Source organism: Tetrahymena thermophila, assembly GCF_000189635.1.
Source record: "Tetrahymena thermophila SB210 genomic scaffold scf_8254565, whole genome shotgun sequence".
Taxonomy (NCBI): Eukaryota; Ciliophora; class Oligohymenophorea; order Hymenostomatida; family Tetrahymenidae; genus Tetrahymena; species Tetrahymena thermophila.
In genome coordinates, this window is record NW_002476336.1 from 169,552 (window position 1) to 183,962 (window position 14,411).

At 23.9% G+C, this 14,411-nt stretch overlaps 4 protein-coding genes across 4 annotated transcripts; 1 reads left to right on the forward strand and 3 right to left on the reverse strand. All coding sequences in view use genetic code 6, as the record gives it.

The window, feature by feature from the left end:
- Positions 1 to 90: 90 nt before the first annotated feature.
- Positions 91 to 3,254, reverse strand: TTHERM_00470900 (Serine/Threonine kinase domain protein; the record flags this gene model as incomplete). The annotated part of the gene is made up of 6 exons (XM_001032980.1): positions 91 to 285; positions 388 to 562; positions 896 to 1,214; positions 1,905 to 2,067; positions 2,423 to 2,524; positions 2,946 to 3,254. The coding sequence occupies 6 exons, from the start codon at positions 3,252 to 3,254 to the stop codon at positions 91 to 93; spliced, it is 1,263 nt and encodes a 420-aa protein (XP_001032980.1).
- A 1,647-nt stretch (positions 3,255 to 4,901) lies between these two features.
- On the forward strand, positions 4,902 to 6,516 carry TTHERM_00470910 (ubiquitin-conjugating enzyme; the record flags this gene model as incomplete). Its single annotated transcript, XM_001032981.3, has 5 exons — positions 4,902 to 4,994; positions 5,079 to 5,210; positions 5,290 to 5,821; positions 5,874 to 5,969; positions 6,023 to 6,516. The coding sequence occupies 5 exons, from the start codon at positions 4,902 to 4,904 to the stop codon at positions 6,514 to 6,516; spliced, it is 1,347 nt and encodes a 448-aa protein (XP_001032981.2).
- A 587-nt stretch (positions 6,517 to 7,103) lies between these two features.
- TTHERM_00470920 (double-strand recombination repair protein) lies at positions 7,104 to 7,721 on the reverse strand (the record flags this gene model as incomplete). Its single annotated transcript, XM_001032982.3, has 2 exons — positions 7,104 to 7,187; positions 7,245 to 7,721. The coding sequence occupies 2 exons, from the start codon at positions 7,719 to 7,721 to the stop codon at positions 7,104 to 7,106; spliced, it is 561 nt and encodes a 186-aa protein (XP_001032982.2).
- A 770-nt stretch (positions 7,722 to 8,491) lies between these two features.
- On the reverse strand, positions 8,492 to 14,289 carry TTHERM_00470930 (DOMON domain protein; the record flags this gene model as incomplete). Its single annotated transcript, XM_001032983.3, has 24 exons — positions 8,492 to 8,895; positions 8,943 to 9,043; positions 9,095 to 9,149; positions 9,207 to 9,416; positions 9,472 to 9,893; positions 9,957 to 10,263; positions 10,318 to 10,485; positions 10,556 to 10,660; positions 10,727 to 10,804; positions 10,871 to 10,927; positions 10,984 to 11,237; positions 11,290 to 11,524; positions 11,583 to 11,708; positions 11,757 to 11,834; positions 11,903 to 12,004; positions 12,076 to 12,178; positions 12,231 to 12,443; positions 12,501 to 12,949; positions 13,008 to 13,111; positions 13,167 to 13,390; positions 13,440 to 13,567; positions 13,635 to 13,834; positions 13,893 to 13,980; positions 14,034 to 14,289. 24 exons carry the CDS (start codon positions 14,287 to 14,289, stop codon positions 8,492 to 8,494), a joined length of 4,467 nt encoding a protein of 1,488 aa, XP_001032983.2.
- Positions 14,290 to 14,411: the final 122 nt, after the last annotated feature.

A 14,411-nucleotide genomic window follows, 5' to 3' on the forward strand; every position in this document is an offset into this window, starting at 1 on the left:
ATCTTTTTTAGAAGATAAAATAAATAATCATTCATTAATTGATTGATATATTTTAAATTATTATGTTATGTTTACCAATTTTTTTTTTTTTCAAAAATATCTTAGAGGTGAAAGATTTTCCTCTACACTTGTGATTTTTTATGAACTACTATGAAGAGAAGTGTCTGTTTTTGTATTTGTTTCACTAGTAAATTCTTCGCAAGATTTAATACGCATTATACTTTTAATTGATTATGATTTAACTCTGGTTTCGAAAGAAAAATCTTTGCTGCACAATCTCTATTTCTAATTATATTAAAAAAAGTAAGTTAATTTTGTAAATTATATTTTTCTATATATTTAATTTAACTTTTTAGGTATCAATTTTAAAAAATTTTTAATCTTTACAAGGAAAGGATGACGGAGAGCCTATTTTGCAGATATTCTATCAGAAGGGTTTTTCTTTAGCATTTCTTGGCATAAGTCAATTTGGCAAGGTGAAACTTTGTCGTTGGTCTTTTGCAATAAATCCCAATCTATCTCTTACTAAGTTACTTTCTACACTAGCACCACTTAATCGTCACTAACTCATAAAAAAAATGGTTTGTTATAATTTAAATTTTTTTTAGTGATTAATGTTGAATGAAGTAAAAACATCAATAAAAATAAACATAAAAAAAAAAAAAAAGAATCCTAATGTTCAATAAAACTATACATATCAATCAAATTGATTAAATTTTTCTTAACAAATGGTTATTGCTGAGATTTTAAGAATAAAAATTGGAATAGTAATCTCAAGTATGTTATTACATTGATTTATATCAGATAATTTAATTGAAGAAATTTTGAAAAATACTTTTAAATTATATTTTCTTTAATTGATTTAAACTATTCTTTCTCGAAAATAATAATTTACCCAGACTCAAAGAATGGATGTTTTTAAAAGAGTAATTAGAAAAGAATCAATCCAGCTGCCCAAATATCTACCTCTTAATGATATGCTCCTTCAAACATTTCTGGAGCTCTGTATATGTCATTTCCAATAACAGTTAAAAGTTTTCTGTGTGGTGAAAATTTGTTATCTTTGCAAGTAGACAAATCAATTATTTTAACTTTTTTACAATCTCTGTCATATATTACATTACTTGATGAAATATCTCTATGTATAAAACCTTGTTAATGAAGATAATCTATTCCTTCAAGTAAACCATTCATAATAAATCTAATCTCGTTATCTATTTTTAGTAAATTATTAATAATTATTTAATACCAATAAAATAAATTCTTCCAGTTAAATAATGCTTAGTTAGATAAAAATATAATTTTTTTAGAATATCGATTCAGCTTTCTTAAATAAAATTAGTAGTTTTTAAAAATAATTAAATAAATGCAAAGCAGATCAATCATACTTAATTTAATTTATAATTTGCATGAAATATTTGCAATATTTGTCTGCTTTTTATTGAGCAAATAATATTTAGAAAAAACCCTCTGGATTTAAGTATTAGCTAAACTAACTCAAAAATATTATTTGCTTAATATTGGTCCTTCTAACTCATTTTGATTAGAAATCTAAGTCAGCTTATTTTTATTTAACTTTAGTGAAAAAATAGGGACCTTTTATTATATTATGAAAATTTTGTTATGATCCCTTTAAAATTCACCTCACTTGCAATAAAACTTAGCGTTATTAGCCATCCATTAAAATAAAATCCAAAGATTATCAAAATTTACTTTTTATTCAGGTATTGCTGAGTGAAGCTTGAATAAAATACAGATTTTGCTCACTCCTCGATTATTATTGTTCACAAATTTAAATTACAGAAAAATATATGTATTCTACCAATACAAATTTAAGCGTTATTGGGGGTTTTGAATGTAATCCAAAAAATATATTTGTATTAACTGTTGTATATTTATATTACCTTCGATTGTTTATTTTTGCTGTATCCATTGCTCAATCGTCTAACCATTAATATATTCCATGATAAGGTAAGTAGTATTAAATGATTTTTCTACAAATAGATCATAGGCTTTACAAACATTAGGGTGACTAAGTTTTAGGAGTCTATTACTCGTATCTGTTTCCTATTCATTCAATATAATGATTGTTGTTAATAAAAAATAAACTGTATAAATTTCAAAACACAATATAAATTTTGTAAGTCAATAAATTAATTCAATAAAATATATTTAAAAATATTTGTCTATTATCATATTTAAATTTCATTCTTTTATAAAAATATGTTTATAAATTTTGCTATCAAAATACATTCTAAAATTTTATGCTCTTTAATCAATTAATGAATTGAATTTTGAGAAAAATCTCTAATCTGATGAGTGATTTTTTAAATATTTTTTTAGATGTAATTATACTGTAAATAGTTTTTGAATTGAAAAAGGAAAATAGCATTTTCTATTTATGCAAAAATCTTATTTTTACACTGAGTATGATCTCTTCGTTTGAAAATTTTGTTATTTTCACTGCAAAGTGTTAACTATCATCATTTATTCTTCTGCAGCGATGAACACAGCTGTTACCTCCCTTAAAATTAAAAAAAAAAAATCATTCATAAAAATCAAATAGTTTAATATAAGTGTGTTTGCTGATAGAATAAATAAAGATTTCAAGGAATTATGTATCTATTTATGTGAAGTGATTGATATCAAATATTTTAATGAAAAAATTTTTAAATATCAAATAATATGGAATGTTTAAATTAATAAATAGTAAGAAAATATCTAATACCTTTCATCAATCAATCAAAAAACAGATCACTAATAGATCTTATTTTTTGTTATGTATTTTTGTATGAATAAACAAAAAATACATATATACAACAGATAGAAAGAAAGAAACAAAGACTGTTTCTGTATTGGTTAATCAATCAATCAAATAAATAAAGAAACAAAGTTAAAGAAAAATTAAAAAGAAATCCACAAAAAAAAAGATATATATTAATTACTTCTCCTATTTTTTCAAGCTTTTCGTAAAAGTTTTCAAACATTTGTTCTGAGTTTTTGCGTGAGGTGTAGTTAGTTCCACATTCTTGATCTCTCATGATACTATCTTTTCTGCGTGTTTATTCTAATTTTACAACAGTCCCTATAAGCTTTATCAAGTCTTTCTTTTTACTGGGCTTAATTCTTTAAGAAAGCTTGGGACTTGATGAGGCAGAGAAACTTACAGACTCTATCGCACTCTTCCTTTCTTCTTAGCTTAACCCACTCTAACTGCTCAAAATACTAGTATTCAGGTCATTAAATTCTGTCATTTGTGAGTTATTTATTCAGTAAATGAAATAAGTTGTATTCGTTGAAAGGAAAGTTTTTTTATGTATTTATTTATGTATGTATGACAACTTTGATTTCTCACCAATTTTATAAATATGTAGAGATTTTGAAATATTCTTTTTACCTTATTCTTTCCAGTTATTATTATTATTATTATTGATTTAAACAAAAGTTTTTTTTACAAATTAATTTGCTTCTATCAGTCAGTGCACATGAATATTTTATATTTGTAATTACATCAATCAAAATAAATCAAATACAGAAAATCCACTAGTTCATTGAATTTTTAATGATAATTAACTATATTTTCACAATTTAATTCAATAACCTATGTGAATATTATTTATTCACAGAATTATCCGCCAACAATAGAACTATAAAATTTTTCACTTTAATTCAATAAATCTAAAAAGTATTTAGGATCCACTAATTTGGTAATTAGAAACTTTCTGAATTTTTCAAATTCATGTTTGTTCTTTCAACAAAAAGAAAAGTGTAAAGAAATATTTTTGCAAAAGTAAATGAATTTCTTGATTTAAAAAGGCAAAATATTTAAAAAGAATCACCGTCTATTTTTCATGTTATTTTTATCAGTGTTGATAACATATATATTTTTAGTTGCGTTTTTTCCTTTGAAAATTCAGGCTTTACTTTAAAAATACAAAACCAGAATTTGAGTAGAAATTTATGTCAAAATTCGAAGTTATAGAGATTTTCATGGTAAATTTTATATAAACCTTCGACAAAAATTATATATATTTAATATTACAAAAATCTTGATTAGATTTAATTTGATTTTGTATATTTTTTTAATTACTATACTTGGTAGCTTTCTTTAACAAAATAACAATTTAAAAAACAGAAAGTCTGTAATTAAATATTTCCCTATTATTATCATGAATATTCCAAATAAAATAGTCGTCTTGCCTTTTCTCAATTTAAGTAAAATTAAGTAAAAAAACTTATTTATTAATAAATAAAAATATATAAATACAACAAAAAAAGATACAATTAATGTTTAAATTAATATTTTTATTGAATTCAAGTAGTTAGTTTTAGCAAAATATACAAATATTTAGTAATTTGATTTATATCAAATTTCAATTCAATGTTGAAAATAGCTTGTTTTTAATCTTATTTAAGATATTAAGATCATCTACAAATAACTCTTAATATTTTTTGAAAAATTAAATTATCAATATATATATTAGTATATATTCTAATTGTTTATAAATTAACATAATCAAAAAAATTCTATTAAATTAAATAGATTGAAATATTTTCTATTTTTTTTGTAGTTAGTTAGTTATCTATATTTGATGAAATTTAAATTTTATGAACGAACCTAATAATATATTTTAGATGTATGTAATAGAAATTATTTGATATGAGTAAAGTATTATTTTCTAAATTTTCTTGCTTGTTTTCTTAAATTTCAACATGTGTTAACTTCATATTGCATTCAAAAAAAAGTTATCTTGATTTGATCAGTTTTTCTTGGTATTATTTTATATTTTAGATTTTTTAATAGAAAAAAACAATCAAACTTTTAAAGAATAGGAAATAGCTTGCTTAAAGGCAATAGATATAAACATATAAATATAGCTTTTTAATTTTGAATTTCTAAAATGAATGAGAATATAAAACAAAAAAGAATGATGAAGGAAATTGAGCATTTAAGCAAAAATCCTTCTGAAGATTACACTGCTTCTCCTTTAAGTGTAAAAATTTTTTTAATTTATTCTTTATCGATATCATTCTATTTTCATTTTATTTATCAATTTAAATAATTATTATTTAATTAGAATGACCTCTATACTTGGCATTTCACAATAAGAGGACCTACAGAAACAGAATTTGAGGAAGGAATTTATCATGGAAAAATAATGTTCCCTTTTAATTATCCTCTTGAACCACCTGATATCTATTTTTTAAACGTAAATTAATATTCATTTTCCACTGAAAATTTGCTTTAATATCATAGTAGAATGAATATTTATTTTTTTTATAATATAGAAAAGTGGAAGATTTGAAGTAAATTAAAAAATTTGTTTAACTATCACAGGTTTTCATGCTGAATAATGGAATGCTTCTTGGACTATGAGAACAATTTTAGAAGCTTTGATTAGCATGTTCCCAGAAAAAGAATAAGTATAGAGTGTAGGATCGATTGTTCACTCTAATGATGTAAGAAAGAAATTAGCTAAAGAAAGTTGGAATTTTGAATGCGAAAAATGTGGGCCAATCAACAAAATTCTAAAATAAAGATAAAAATAACCAAAAGAACCATAAGTTAATAAAAATTTAGGTAATTCTCAAGCTTAAAATGAATAAAATGTTGAGGAAACAATAGAAATAGCGAAAGAAATAGATATAGAAAAAGAAAAATAGAATTTAGATAATTTAGAATAAAAGATATAAAAACTATAATAAGAAAAGCCTAAAATTAATACACTTTAAACTAATATCTAGCAAAAAAGAGAGCCCATAAATTTATAAAACCAAAGCCAAGTTTATTAATAGGAAAGATAATATAGCTTCGAATAAGGTTTTTTTTATTTAAAATAAAATAAATTCTTAATATTTTTTATGAAAAATAGTTGCCAAAAATTTAGAAGAAGTAGTAAATGTAATCAATTCTATTAGAATTATAAGCAATGATAGTCAAACTAAAGAGAAAGAAAAAGCTAATCCAAGTAATTTTATCCATAAATTTCAATTTTTATTAAAATTGTTTAATTTAAAATAGAAAATGAATAGTCTAATCCTCAAAAATAAAACGATTCAGATTAGCAAAAAGAAAATTAAAAAAATTCAGATCTTAAACAAAAGTAAGATTTAGGGAATCAAAATTAAATGAGTGATTAGAATAAAGAAAAATAACAACAATAAGAGCCTGAAGAAGAGGAAAAATAATAGTAAAACCAGAGTAGAGAATAAAATATTAATGAATTAGAAACAAACAGGCTTAATAATTAAGATAATAAAAGTTAAAATGAATAGGATAATATTAATTTAAATTAAGAAAATTAAAAAGACTTAGAAGAAAGTAAATTAGATTAACCAAATCCATAATAAAAAGATTAGGAAAACTCAAATCCTGATAATGAATAGTAAGTGCCTCAAAGTGAAGAAAGCAAGTAGGAAGCAATTTAGAAAGTAAAAAAGCTAGATGCTTTGTTATTAGTAACCTCAATAATGTTTATTTTATATCTTACTTTTCTCTTTCAATATAATATCTGAAAAATATTTATTTAGTTAAATTGATCAATTTATGATAAAGAGAAAAATAATTTTATTGTTTTTTGATCATTTAAATTAATTAATATATTAAAGAAGTAATTATTTTAAGATTTATAATCTATAAATGCATATATTTGTAGATTTTTCAAGATATCAAAGATATAGTGAATGAATCTTTTGTTACTTAAAATAAATACATTTAAATAAAATCATCTTACTAAATAAACATGATTATTGACCAAATTAAATAAAATTGCTATTTTAATTTAAAATATTTTTCTAAAGAAGTATTCTATTTTATAATAAAATAAATAATGATACAAATCTCAAATTAACTTTATCAATAAAAACTCTAAATTATAATATCCATTAAAAAAATTTAGAAGAACTTAAAGTAAAATTCTATATTAAAAAATTTTGATAACTAAGAGTCATGTAAATGAAGTTTTTATTTACCTGATTATATTTCATAACAATTAAGTAAAACATGTATCAATAAATTTGTTTAATTAATATAAATGATTTTCATTAGATCATAAATAGTAAATATTATTATATAAGTGTTAAAAAAAATATTTTTTTTGGAATCAACTAGTAAAATCTTAATCAACAGGATTATATCCTACAACATGAGGATCAATTTTAAGCATATCAACAACTTGGTTAAGAGTCTTATTATTTTTTAAAAGAATAAATAAATATTTTTACAAAATAATTTAAAATTTTACCATATCTGGATATTATTAAGAAACTAGCTTATGAAGCTCAATAATACCTTCTTAACTAGCTTCTTTCCATCTTTGTATCATTTAACTAAGCTCTTTTATTTCTTTTATTTCTTTTTATTTTAAATCATCAGACTTCTAGTCCCCCTTTTATAAATCTTGTATTTCTTTTTCAAGTTACTGGATACCTCTTTCTAATTTTACGCATTCATCAATTACTTTACTTCTATCTATCACTGGAGCTACTCTTATTTTTTTTTTCTAAACAACAAAATCCTTTCTTTAAAACTTGTTGGGCTATTTAGCAATTTCTTCCCTTTTTTTTCTTATTTCTTCCTTTTTTTATAATTCTGCATACTGTTCTGTCAAATTAGTAGCAATTAATGCTGGCTCTATATTTGTTGGAACAATAATAATAGGGTATTCAGGATTTATGGGTAAATTTTAACTTTCTTTCTTTTGATAGTTAAGCTTTTTCATTTTAAAATTTGTTTTGCTTGTGTTGATAATAATTATGTTTATTATAAAATTCTAAATTAACTTTTGTATTGACTTGAACTTTAAAATTTTGAATTTGGATTATAATCCCGCTATTAACAATTTAATACTAATAAATCCTATTTACAATATACGCGCATAATAATATGTTTGAAATTTATTATATTGTTAAAAAGCATGATTCTTACTTACATAGTTCAAAAATATAAAATAAATATTTATATTTTTAGATTTAAAATAAATTAATTAATTTTTTAAAATTATTTTTAAATTCAATAAAACTAAATAAATGTTCAAATTTAATTACAAAACAAATTTCCAATCATTTTTTTAATTTAAAAGTTGATTTTATAATTTACTCATTTTAAAGTTATGTAAATTAACATATCTTCAAATCAAATGAACAAAAAATAAAAATTTAAATTTAATTTGCTAAACTTATTTTTTAAATATATAAAAATTTTTAAGAAAAAGAAATTAGATTTTAATAAATTAATACATTAATATTGTTTATTATACTCTAATCCTGCATTTTTTTTGTAATCCCAGCATTAAAAATAAATTATAAAGCAAAATATTTTTTTAATTATAAATCCTGTCAAATAAAAAAAATTTTCATATTAGTTTTAGATTATTACTAGAAATTAATAAAATAAAAAATTTTTTTAGTTTTAATGTTTTATAAGATATAATTGATATATAAAGCTAGTTAGTTATTAACATATAATTATTTTCTTTTTTTTATAAATTTTTCAAAATAATAATATTATTATCATATATAAGCTAAAGAGACAGCTTACGATACTGCTATAGTTCCATATAACTGAGTTAGTGTTGTTAGTTGTAGTAGAGTTATTAAAAAGACTACAGTTTTATGGATCAGGACCTGTACATTTCAAACATCCAGTAGAACATTGTTGTTATCTAGAAAGAGTAACTCCATTTACTGTATAAACAGAAGTATGCTTATTAAAAACTTAAGTTGCTCCGAATGCAAAAATGAGATTTATTTGTGAATTAAAATTCAAAGGTATGTCGTAAGTAGTATCTGGCGAAATAGCTGATCTGACCCAAGTACAATCTAAATTAGATCCAGCTAATGTTCCTTTAATAGTCACTAGATTTTGAGAAAGATCTAAAAGAGGTTATACATGACCTATTTAGAATATAATATAAGTAATTTATTAAAATAATCTTAGATACCTAGTGAATAACGGTCTTCTACTTAAACTATTGTTGAAGGTATTCTTACAATGTGCATGTCAGTATTAAGCATACTACCATTAAAACCTACTCCAAACCATCTGAATAGAGTAAAATAAATTATAACTAAAATTATTTAATAAAATATTTACCCTGGTGAAGTTCCCACAGCTCTAAAGTATATATAACTACCACCTGCATCATATCCTTTATGATTATATTTTAAAATAATTAGATTATTTCTAGAGTTATAAATTTTTATACCATAATAAAAAACAAAATTTGAGTTGACATCTACTCTATTCCATACTGAAGGAGTGGAATTTATACAAGTACCAAAGTAAGAAATTTTATTCACTGATGAACAAGTTAAGCAATTAGACTGGCCGGGACCTGAGCAAGTTGCACAGCTTGGATCACAGTTTGTTCCAGGATTAATACAAATACTTGGAGCATTTCCTGATAAAATTGTACCTTTAATTTTAATGAGTTGATTAATAAAAGAATAAGATAACAAATTATTTCAAACCAGAAGGGCAAGATAAACAATCAGTTGTTTCAGGTCCTTAGCAAGTCAAACATGAACTATCACATACTTATTTTGTAAGAAAATATACATTATCTATGCTGTAAACTGCAGTATGAGCATCAAATGTATCAGATGCTCCATATGCAAAGCTTAAAGAGTATGCTCTAGAATCAATAATAGCATCAAATTTAGTATCTTAGTCTGCAACCACTCTCATAAATGTTACATCCCAAGTATTTGCCCCTGATCTTCCACCAGTGATGTAATAGTAATCTTTTGAGCCACCTTATCCTATGTCATCGCTAGGAAGATAATTGTGATATTATGAAAATTTATCTTCAATTATAGTGTTTCCATTAACCATTCTCAAGACAATCATATCCATCTGCTATTTTACTTTTTAAAACGCCATACCTAGCCAACTAAATATGATATAAAGTTATTATTAAATTAATTGCATTTAAAAATTATGAATGTTAATTTACCCACTAGGGCCAGTTCCTTTTAGTCTAAAATATATATTTTATAATGCTGTATCATAACCATAATAAAGATAAAGATTAGTTCCAGTAATTGGTATCTTATTCCAAAAAGTAGGAGACTATGGAACACAGAGTCCTCCTGCTTATAAATACTAATTGTTGGCACATGTTATGCAATTAGAGGCAGTTGGACCTGTGCAAGTCTGGCATGTCTAATAGCAGGGTTATTAATTAAGTACACAAGGAGAAGGAGAAGAAGCTGAAAGTAAAAACCCTGATTAACAACTTGTGCATTAATAAAGCTCTGGGCCTATTTTAATTATTGAATAAACTTACAAAAAAATAAATTATCTTTTTAACTAACCTGTGCATGACTAACATGTCTAATCACATATCTATGTAGTCTTTAAGATAGTAGTAATTGTAAAATATTAAGAGTGACCAGTTAAAATATCACTAGGGCCATAAGCAAAAGACAAATAAAAATAAATGTTTGGCTAGAAGGTAAAATCTAAACCTTATGTCGAATCTCCTATTAATTCAAATAAATTAATAAATATATTTTTTTAGTGTAATTTATTATTTATTTATGCATTCAATACCTGTATTGCAAGCTCTAACGAAGTAAATATCCCAATAACCTAATGAATCTCTTCCTCCTTAAATGTATTGTAAATCGTTTTTACCACCAATATTAGTATCCAACACTAATATTAAATTTATGAATATATAAATATTATGATTGTTGAGAACACAAATATAAAATTGTTTACTAGGTTGTGCTTAAGAGAAAGATGCTCTATCTTCTATAAGAATATTACCATTACTTTATCTGAATGTCCACATATCAGCTATTATTAATTAATAATAATTATTAGATATTATCCTTCACTTTAATTTATTTATCTATTTGTTACTTTTTAAATGTTTGCTTTATGCTAAGTTTCTGTCCATGAACCCAAATCCTATCCAACCTTTAATGTTTTAAATCAAACTTTTATGTGATTAATTATTTTATAAAATATATTACCATTATTTTGACCAGTAATTCTAAAGTAAATGTTAGTTTAGCTTGAATCAAAACCATAGTAAACAGTAAAATTTGCTTGGTTAAAGTAAATCTTATTCCAATACAAAGGATATGAAGAAATACAGCTACCACCATAAACAACTTTGATAGTACTTAAACAAGTTATACACTTATTAATATTAGATGTTTGGCAAGTAGCGCATGGAGGATTACAACCAGTTGTTTTAACACTTACACATTAATTTGGAGCTGACCTGTTAAAATAAAAATAATTAATTTTTTTTTTTTAGATTGAAGTAAAAATACCCAGCAAGAGCATATCCAGTTGCACAACTGAGACAGTCTGTAATTTCAGGACCTGAACATGTAATACAATTAGGAGCACATACTTATGTTTTAAGGAATTATTAAGTTGGTAGAGCAACAGTTTTAAACGTTGCACCAGACTAAATAGTGGGATCTGTAGATGTTGTGTCATAATAAATAATTACACCTTTATAGTTATCATCTATCACTTAGTCACTACTACCTACTACAGAAGCTTTTATTATATGAATTTAATTGAATATATAATAAGTTAACTTGAATTAATGTTATACGAATAGCTTATCTAGACATAATAGCGTTTAAATTTGTATTAGTCCATATTGATGAAGGTATTGTTTAAACAAGCTAAATACTATCAGTAGGAGAATTTGCATTACCTTTGAAACAATCAGACCCATCTTTTTTATAAAATAGTTTTAGAATATAAAACAAAGAAAATTAAATACTTGAACAGCTAGCATCCTTAACTGGAATACTTGTAGGTGAAATGCCTGGCTTAGAAAATTGGAAGGTATCTTTTGATGCTATTGAAAAAATTTAATTATTTTTTACAATTTCAGAAAATCAAGAGAAAAATTTTTATAATAAATACGTGTAAATGCTCCACTATTAGTTGTACTAAAAAGAACACCTACCCATCCTTGAATAGTACCCACAAATTTAAAGTAGATAAACTCAAAGCTAGAGTCCCAACCTATTTTACCCAAAAATTAAGTTAAAAAAAATTTTTATTAAATAAATAGATAGATAAATGAAACTAAGTACCATAATAAAAAGAAAGATCTGTTGTTCCTAAATCTACTTTATTCCAAAATAGAGTATTAGATGTTATGCATCTACCACCTAAAAGAGGAGAGTAATATAAAAACTAAAAAAATTTATTTATTTTATCTTTCGATATTTGTAAATTAAAAATTTACTTTTGTGGAGTCTGTACAAGAAGTACAGCCATCATTATATGATGTAAGGCACTAAGCACAGTCTGAATGACAAGGAATAATTTTTTTAATGCATATACCAGGTCCGCTTATAGGATAATGTGGATCAAATTAGTAACCTATAGCACATGTTGTACAGTCTTATTATTCAGGACCTAAACAATCTAGTTACTAATTAGAGCAGTTAGGACAAAACTTTTAGATTAAATTAAATATTTGAGAAATATATTTTTTAAATGATTGATAAATTACTTTTGTATTTACTAGTGAGCTACTTGCTGGAGTTGTTATAGGATATGTTAATTAAGATATTTTTTAATAATGCTTATTGTTCATCATATTTGCACTATCCCAAGGAAGAAGACCAACAACCATAGAAAAAGAATATGATGTAGGAGTTTGAGGTAAGGGTAAACATGGGCCAGCATTAAAAAAATTACATTATACTAAAGTTTTAACATCATTATTTAAATCATAATAAGCAGCAAAAGCTCCTTAATCAAAGTAAGCAGTATTTTTAAGATCTTCTAAATCACACATTCTTACTACACTCACATCCCATTTAGACGAACCATCATACCCACCTCTTGCATATACATAATTTTGTGCAGTATCTTTTACAGGATAATAAGCTGCATTACCTGGTGGAGGTGTCAAAGGGAAAGTCAGAGGGGATTCAGAATGATAATCTGTTACATCAGCTAATAAATTAAAATAGAAATTAATATTATTATTTTAATTATTTTTTTTAAATAATACGAGTTGCTGTTGCAGAATATCCACTTAGATAAGTAATTATTACCATATCATTAAATGGAGCAGTGCCACTTTTGTGAGTATTTTAAAAAGAAAAACCTATCCAACTTAATTATAATAAAAAAGTATTTAATAATATAAATTTCCATATTTTTGAGATACGAAGGAGTTTAACCAGGAGTTGAAGTTATCATACTTTAATTAACAACAATTCTAAAATAACAGTAGTTAAATGTGTTTTATTTTCTAAATCCATAGTATATTGAGGCATTAAATTTGTCATTCATGTATTCAAATTTATTCCATTAAGATTGTTGTGATGGAGGAGTTGCTGGCTAAGGAAGATAGTCGGGATCTCTATAGACACAGTAGTTATGAACAGAGACCTGTAAAAATATTAATTTGTTCAAAATTATTTCTTTATTTTAAATTTACCATTTAAGGGTCTGCACAGCTTAAGCAATCATTATAATTAGGACCATCACATTACCCTGCGGCACATATACCATGACAGTATTTTTAACTGTACAAAGTAATAGTATATGTAAATCTCTAAGTACCTCCTAATTAATTATTTTTTTAAAAGTTTTTCTTTTGATTTTATTATCTATTAGAAAGATATATATATACCTCCTGAACTCACAATAAATTGAATATTCATAGGTTAGTTAAGAACAATTTAAAAGCCATTAGCGGGATTAATTAACCTAGTGTACTGGTTAAAATAATCCCAGTAATTTGTATTCATATTATTTGGTTGACCTGGATCATCACATTAAACATTAGTAGTTACAGGTGTGGCTCCAGAAGGTGTTCCGTTAGTATAAAATCTTTTAAGAATTTAATATATTAAATATTAAAAAAAAAAATGTATAAAATAAGAATTACTAATCTAAAACATTGCAAACATAGGTGGCAAGTGGTTTACTTACTTGAAAAACCATTGAATATACACTTTGAGTTGTACTTCCAAAAACTTAATTATATTATAAGTAATTTTTATAATTGCAACTAATTTAAAATTATTACTCAATTCTAATTGTGATATATTGGTTACTGGTGGTGTACTTAAAAAGTAAAAGTATAATTAAGAAGGATTTGTTTTAGATATGCCATAAAAAAGAGAGAAACCACTGTTTGTTAGATCTATTCTATTTACATACTTTGTATTAGTTAATATTTTGTATTTTATAGAAGGGTCTCTTGTGTTTTAAGCTAAAACTGCTCTTTAATAATTTGTGTAGAGAACTATAAATAGAACACAAAGATGTGTATAAATTCTCATACTGATAGACACTTAATAGGATGTATTCTACTTCTATTTTAATCAAAAATGAATTTAATTTATATTACAACCTTTCTTTACTCTTATTTTATCTTATTTGCTTCTAAATTAATTATCAATAT